The sequence below is a fragment of the Loxodonta africana genome, chromosome 21 (genome assembly GCF_030014295.1).
Source record: "Loxodonta africana isolate mLoxAfr1 chromosome 21, mLoxAfr1.hap2, whole genome shotgun sequence".
NCBI classification, from domain to species: domain Eukaryota; kingdom Metazoa; phylum Chordata; class Mammalia; order Proboscidea; family Elephantidae; genus Loxodonta; species Loxodonta africana.
This window is the reverse complement of record NC_087362.1, coordinates 26559372-26567834: the sequence shown is the minus strand read 5'-3', so window position 1 is coordinate 26567834 and position 8463 is coordinate 26559372. Positions and strand designations below refer to the sequence as shown.

The 8463-nt window shown below is 40.4% G+C and overlaps 1 gene segment (V, D, J or C); it reads right to left on the bottom strand.

Annotated features, from left to right (window-relative positions):
- Nucleotides 1-7656: 7656 nt before the first annotated feature.
- Nucleotides 7657-8145, bottom strand: LOC104846687 (immunoglobulin heavy variable 4-38-2-like). The segment is given in 2 exon segments: nt 7657-7994; nt 8079-8145. Coding segments are annotated over 2 exon segments (405 nt in total).
- Between the last annotated feature and the right edge of the window lie 318 nt (nt 8146-8463).

Sequence of the window (8463 nt, the reverse complement as noted above, 5' to 3'; positions counted from 1 at the left end):
GGAGCTGCAACCAGAATGAGAAATAGCCACATGTGCTTTGTTGTCTCATGGATGAGGTCCATGACTTCAAGAAAATATTCTTCAAGGTGGGGAGGAACCAGAATTTAAGTAAAGGTGTGCTGTGATTTCTTCTGGCTACCTAAGGGTGATTTGCATGAGGGAGTTGCATTCATATACAAAGGTGAAAAAGGGTAAAGGGAGGCCCCTTTTTCCTGTATACTTGCTGAATAAGGGATGTTAGCTCTTCCACTGGGAGAACAATCCTCTCCTGGGTCTTTCCTTCACCCTGGCCAGTGTTCTCTTAATTCTTATCATGACATATTTTTGCCAGTAATCCAGATGCAGCTAAAAATCAAGGGCACTGCCAGGAATAGAGTCAATGCATCTCCACTCCCAGAGATGGATAGAAAGATAGATTGTTGCATAGATAGATCAATAGATAGACAGACAGACAGATGTACAGATGGATGGACAGACAGATGGACAGAATAGATAGATAGGTAGATAAATAGGTAGATGATAGATAGATAAATGATGATAGATTGATAGATAGATGATAGATAGGTAGATAGATGATAGATTAGGTAGATAGATAGATAGATGATAGATAGATAGATTATAGATAGATAGATGATAGATAGAGGATACATTGATAGACAAACAGACAGACAGATAGATAGATACTAAAGATAAGTAGATGGACAAACAGATCAATAAATACAAAATATTCACCACGAATCCAAGACTTTGTTAATGGTGACACACCTATTCTGCTTCATTTCACAACTCCATTAAACTATATGATGTTCAATAGATAGCCCAAAATGTTGATACAGTAACGAAGTGTAACAAAAACACTGAATTCAGACAAAACTGGATCCAAAGTAATGTTTATCATACATTGGAATGATTTTGAAGACCCAGTAACTCTGGTGAACATTTCTTCACCTGAAACATCTTTACTACCAGTGTAGGTAGTGGAGCGGAATGCTTGCATGCCAAATTAGAGTCCTTCTTCTTTATTATTATTATTATTGCACACACTAGATATTTATGCCTGGATAGTAATCATTCCTATTGTTGTTCAAAAGTCCACCAACTCACTAGGTGTCCGTTTTCCCTAAAGCTGAATGTCTGCTATACATTACTGAGTGTGTAGACTATCTCATTACAGGAGAACTTTCATAAGACTTCATAACCAGAAACAGTGCAAGAGTCTCAGCTCACCAACATGTTGAATCAGTAACATGATCTTCAAGTACAACTCACAAATCCTGGAAGTATCCATTCCTTGTTCTCTGATTTGCTAACAAAAGATATTAGATTGAGTGAAATAGGTTTCCGTTTCTTTGGAGGGAATAATATTCAAGGTTCATGGAACTACTGCTGTCCTCAAAATGAATTGCAGAAGGGAGGAGCTCACCAGTGCCAAAAGGAATCTCCCTGCTCAGGAAGCATGTACCCTGAGAAAACCATCCTGAAAGCTACGCCCCTGAATCTCTATGTCATTGAACCAGGACATTATGTCTGAGATCCTGTGGCTATTTCTCAGGGTGGGAAATGTTTCCCAATTACAGTGATGGTGAGAATCTTCAGCATGTCTGTTTTTCAAGAAGAAAACAGATTCATTCAGAAAACTGGAGGAGAGATAGCTATGGACCAATAACGTGTCATGCAACAGAGGATGTTAATTCCTCCTTCCTTGACTGCTGTGAGGATGTGAGAAATTAGAGGGACAAAAAGGCAAGAAAAGTACTTGGTGGTAGATGAATGTTGAGAAGGAGAGGAAAGTGCTGAGAGCAAGGAAAGGGGGGAATCCCAGGTACCAACAAGAGCACCCTCCTCAGCCCCTCTGCACTCACTCCTGGTACTGGGTCCCTCCTGCTCTGTGATTCCTGAGCAGCCACTTCAGAATAGCCCCGTCCCAGCCTCCCTGCAGCCCAGGTTTCATCTAGGCTCCAAATGCCTTCCCCTCACTGCGACTCACACAGGGTCATGTCTTCCACCTTCGCAGAGCTCAGGCTCAGGAAATCCTGGTTCTTGGACATGTCTTTGGAGATGGAGATTCAACTTTGAAGGGATGGGTTAAGCACTTTTCTACCAGTGTTATATTTGTGTCTATCCACTTTTGTCCCTTGCTAGGTGAAGGGTACGTTCAGTCCCAGCAGTGACCCCTGGTTGTGGTGGAGAATCCAGAGACAGCACAGGGAGTGGGTCTGTGCTGGTCTCAAAAATGCTGGCTGATTCCTTTAGCTGCACCTGGGACATGACATCTAGGGACAGGAAAAAAAAAAAAAAAAACACATTATTGACAAATATTAGAAAAACATTATCTTGGTAGTCTCTTTTTTGAAAACTCAAAATACTCACAGGGTGATGTAATCTCTAGATGGAAGCACATCACCGGAAATCTTGTCATTTCTAGACAAATTTCTAATTTCTGGAGAGCCCAGCCCACAGTGTGAAGGTTCCTGTGAGATTCTGGGATTGAACTTGGAAGGGGAAGACTTGATTTTACTGTGGGAGGCCCCAGGAAGAAATCAGGGAAGAATCAGCTAATGTCTCAATGTCAAATTTAGAAGCTGGAAGAAGAAAGTTAGACTCACTCCCCAGGGATGGCCCTTCCCTTACTGACGGCTTAGAGAGGTAGACATGGAGATCATCCATGTGTTCCTTACAGACAGAAGTTCCTTTGATGATGAGAAAAAAATTCTTATGAGAATTCCCTTTTTCTTTTGATAGGGAAACACTTAACTTTCAATTCTCTTGCTTCTTTCATGTTATTTGACACCTTCATCCTCTTTATTTATCCTAACATACCACTGGGTAGCATTTGGGAGGACACTGGGTCAGAACATATATGGAACATGCTGCTCCAGAGACCACAGATTTTGGTTCACATTCAAGCTCAGGTCCCTGGACTCTTCCTTGCTTGCTCTTCACCTCTAGAACAGGCCTTGCAAATAGCTACCAACAGACATTAGCTAACAGAAGTAGATGTAGATTCTTCTGGTAAGATACACACAGAGTTTGTGTTCAGTGATGGTAAGTCATAATTCATAGCCATGAAGAATTTATCTTTTTCCCTCTTCCTACTCTTAGCACAGATCTGAGCATATTCTCCTTGTACTCCAATCTTCCAGGGCTCTGGCCTGAAAGGGGTTCATGACTTGCCTCCACTCTCCCTGGACCTCTTTAACTCTCATGATTCCTTGTTCTCAACTGGAACTACCTGCATAGTTCTGTGTATGGACAGTCCATAAGTGACTACTAGTGTAAGTATAGATTTTCTAGAATGTATATTAGTATGAGTGCATATTGGTGTTTGTGTGTCAAATGTGTGTGTCTGTGTGCACATGCTGAGAGTTAAAAAGAGGTTTCCATGCAATCTGAATAAATATTATAAATGTTTAGGTCAGGAAAGGATTTTCATGTCAGTGGAAATATAAGAAGGCTGTATGAGGAGAGTTCTGTGAGCATGTGAAAATGACTGAAATGAGAAAAAAAAATCAGACTCTTACATCCCTCAAGTCCCTAGAGCTCTCCCTTTTCCACACGATGGCCCAGGTGGCCAGTATCTCAGGAAGCCCTCAAACTGGGTTATGTATCCCATCTATTACCCCCAATCTAGATCAGATAAGTCACTTAGCCAAGGTGAACACCACAACCAGCTGCCCTAGGGTTGTGGCACAAGGAAGTAGATGACCCAAGAACTAGGTCAGTCTCATCTCATTCTTTCTCATTGGCATATTCTCATTAGAGGGAGGGTTACATGAGGTTAGGTGCTGGTGCATGTGATGTTCAGGAATTCCATAGATGGAGCTTCTCCGAGGGAAAGTGCAGGCAGGAAAGACAAATTCATGTGCTGAATAAATCTAATAGCTCTGAGGACACTTTACTAAAAATACAAGAGCACATTTCTTGGGTAAAACACATTTAATATAGTTGCATGGCATAAACCAGGGATGCATATTGAAGTCTATGGGATGGTACAATATTCACTCTAATGCTAATTGAGGCACAATGAAGAAACACATCTATTACTTCTTTCTGTATTTTCTGTATAACCTTTGAGAGCTGGAACTCGATGGACTGCCTTGTTTCCCTGGGTCTTACAAGTTTTCCACCCTTCACAACATGTTCATCCCTTTTCCATCACTCTTTATTAAGAATCCTACCTCATAAACACCCAGTGAGTTTTTCTTCTCTGTTAGTTTTCAGCCTTATGAAGGTGCTGGTTTTCTAAGCTTTTATTCTATTTGAATAACACTATTAGAAAACCTGGTGGCATAGTGGTTAAGTGCTAAGGCTGCTAACCAAAAAACCTTGGCAGTTGGAATCCATGAGGGGCTTCTTGGAAACTCTATGGGTCAGTTCCACTCTGTCCCATAGGGTCACTATTAGTCAGAATTGACTCCACTGCAATGTTTTTTTTTTTTTTAGTCAACCTATTTGACTTAACTGCAATTTATAGAACATTCCACTGCTTCGCAATACCACCAATCAAAATATAACCATGTTTTTGCTTTGCTTTCTCTTCCATTACCTTTTATGAAGTTGAAAACTTTGTGGAATGTTTTCTTATATGCATGTTTGTCTATTCCAAACATAATTAACCAACAAATTTAAATACAACTAATGATGCAACTGAAGGTAAATACCATTATTTCCAAATATAAAATTTGTTTGTAAAATAAAATTTACTATTAGGCAGGGTTTGGTACATTTTTCGTTCATACAGTTGCATACTTTCCTATTAATAAATGTAAAGGAGCCCTGCAGGGGTGGATTACCTGATAAGCAAGATATGCATGGTGTTCCTTGCGTTCACTTACTAAATTGTAATGTACAACTTCACATGTGTTTCCCCACATCAAAAACCCGTGTGAACTTGCTTCCTACAGATTAGGAAGTAAACACAAGTCAGCTCATGGACTCCTTGACACTGTAAGCTCTTGCTTACCTTGCTTACTGGTTAAACTGCCGCTGGGGCCCTTTTCTGCAGTAGTACATATGTGTCATCCATTTTAGCCCCTTTTGAGTGGATGGTGGTTTCAGTCCCAGCAGTGCATCATGGGACAGACAGGTGAGTATAATTACGAGGGAGGAAAGTGGACTATTATTGTGTGGAGATGTGAAAGGGTCTGAATACAATGTTGTACAAAATATGAAGATTAAACATTACAGAAATTGACACCAGAAGCACAAAAGGGGGCGGGGGTTGGTGATGGAATAACCTAGAGTGTTGCCTTGGGAGGAAGAATCACAGATCACTCTAAAATTTCCTCTGCACCACTAGGTGTGTTCAGTTGCTCAATGGTTCATTGACCCCCATTAGTATTGTGGTCGCCAATGAGATATTTCTCAGAATTTACCTAGACAGGAAGAAATGTCTGAGCTGAAGTTCAAGCTCTGAAGGCTTCTTGTCCCACAGGGATGACACTGCTGCCCCCTGATGGCCACTGTCAGTGATTCGATCAGATAATACCTTACAAGTGTTTAGAAGAGATGATCTATAACACATTTTTCACTGCTACGAATATTGTAACTTAGTTTAAGTGGAAAGGAGAGGCAGATCCAATTTTATCAAAGAGTACAGTGAAAATGTAAAATAAGATATTTCATTGAGTACAATATGTAAATATTCATTATAAATTCAAACTATTTCATACAGTTTGATTCACTGATATTACAATTTGGAAATCATAAAGGTACAACTGGAAGTATAAATACAAGAGATATAATGAGTTCTACATCAGTCTCAATTGGTGGCAACGATAGCATTTGGGAACAATTATTTCTTCTCATGTGATTGTGGTAACCTGAACACATAGTTGTCTTCATATTATTTCTATGCCATAATTTATATATATCTAATGATAGGAGGCTGTGTGTCTTTACATTTGTTTAGCTTCTGTCACTCAATCAATTTATATGGGAATGAATCCATATTTTCATATCTAACAAAAATGCATTGATTTTGAAGCTCAGCATTTCAGTATATTCATATACACAAATTATTTAGCTATTTTCCTGTTGATGGGTATTTGGATTGTCTCCAGTTTCTGGTTATTATAATGAAAGGTACTATTCAGACTGAAGTTTTAGAAACAGGAAAACAAACAAACAAAAAAATAACAAGAATAACTAATGTGGACAAACTGCAAATTGACAACTTCAACACAACAGTGAGCTGAAGGTGCAACAAAAGAAAAAATATTTTTTTCCTTTCCTATAATTTATTTTATCTTAGTTATTGTTGATAATTTTGTTATTGTTGATAATATACACAGCAAAACATACACCAAGTCAACAAATACTACAGGTACAATTCAGTCACATTGATTACATTCTTTAAGTTGTTCTTTCTTACCATGATGTTATGACTTGTTCCCTCCCTGTTAACATCAATTCATTGTCCCCAAAGTTTCCTAAGTAATCTTTCTGGTTAATATTTTCAATTTTATCCAATAAGTAGTTTTTTTAATTTCTCTGAACTTCTGTGACCTTGTCTTTAAAATGAGAAACATATGATGCGTGGTTTACAAGGCTGTTATGATGATGAAATAATAAAATGCCAGTAAAGAATTTAGCACTCTATCCAGCACATAACCATTGCCATTGAGTTGATTTCAATACACGTTGACAGAATAAAAAAAAAAAAAAATTTTTTTTTTTCCTGAGTAAAATAGCCCCATAGGTTTCCAAGGCTGTAATTCTTAAGAAAACAGACTTTCACATCTTTATTCCGCTGAGTGGCTGGTGAGCTTAAACTGCCAACATTTTGGACAGCATCTGAATGTTCAAACAAGACTTGCACAAACAAGGCTTCATTGCCCAGCAATAAGTAAATAAATAAATAAAACATTGCTGTCGAGTCAATTCTGACTCATAGAGGCCCTACGGGACAGAATCGAACTCCCCATAGGATTTCCAAGGCTGCAATGTTCAAGGAGATGCTGGTTGATTTCAACTTTGGACCTTTCAGTTAGCAACACAGTGCTGAACAACTGCACCACCAGGGCACAGCAAATAGAAGACCCTTAGTCAATGGTAGCTATTAATAGCAATACCCACTTAATGATATGTAGCATTTTATGTAACCCAAAATTACCCCTGTAATATACGGATGCAAATATCGACATGTACAACATTACCCAAGTCATCCTAAGCTAAAGGCATTGAGTGAACCTAGACTGAGGAGCACTCATGAGAATTAAAAGTTTGGAAATTGATCTGAAGGCAGGGGGCAGGCTTGAGGTTGAACATGAGAAAAATTTCCTGCATTAAATATTTAATATTAAATATTTCTAAACCTGGCGACCAACCGCATTAAATAGTATCCCAAATTCCAAACAGAGGTCTCATCAAGAAATATTACGTGAAGCCTGTCCTGGAACAGATGCAGAAAGACAGACAAAACTCCTTCCTGTGAAAAGCAGTCAGGTGTAGCGTCATGAAGGTTCCCTTGAATCACTATGCTTGCAGGTCCCTAGAGAGGCACTAAACACATGGGGAAACCATAACTTCTAAGAGGAAACCCTTTTCTGACTTACTTCCCCTGCACCTGCTGAAAAGATGGGTCACTACCCTGAGTAGTTCCTGAATATCCCCTACAGACCATCCTGCTTGCGGCTCCCTGTAAGGAGGTTTGTGTCATGGCTCACACCGACTTCCCCTCACTGTGTCTTTCGCACAGTAATACACGGCCGTGTCCTCAGGATTCACAGAGGTCAGTTGTAAATAAACTTGGCTCTTGGAGGTGTCCCTGGTGATGCTGAGCCGGGACTTCAGGGCTGGGTTATAGCATGTGCTTCCACCACTACCAGCTATTGCACCAACCCATTCCAGCCCCTTTCCGGGAGCCTGGCGGACCCAGCCTACAGCACTGCTGGTTAGAGAGAATCCAGAGACAGCACAGGTGAGGGACAGGGTCTGCGAGGGCTTTACCACTCCTGGGCCTGACTCCTTCAGCTGCACCTGGGACAGGATACCTGGGGACAAAGAGAACCACAGTGAGTCATGTGCTCAGATGCAGCATCCCCATACCTTCATGTCTGAATCTCTGAGACACTCACCTCTGGGAGCTGCCACCACAAAGAGGAAGACCCATAGGTGCTTCATGTTCCCGTGGATGAGATCCATGTCTCCCAGATAATGTTCTCCCACATGAAGAGGAACCTGAATTTAAGTGAATATGTGCTGTGAGTTCATCTGACTAGCTCTGTGGGATTTGCATGTGGGAGGTGCATTTGTGTGTAAAGGTGAAAAAGGCTGAAGGGAGGCCCCTTTCTCTAGCAGTCTCACTAGATTAAAGATGCTGCCTGTCCCCTTGGGAGAACAGTCCTCTGCCTGGGTCTTCCCTTCACCAAGCTCAGGGTTTTCTTAATAACCAAGACACTCCATTCAGTCAGCATATGTCCATGTTTTAGAAGTTACCTCTCAGGTTCTAGGGAAAGAGAC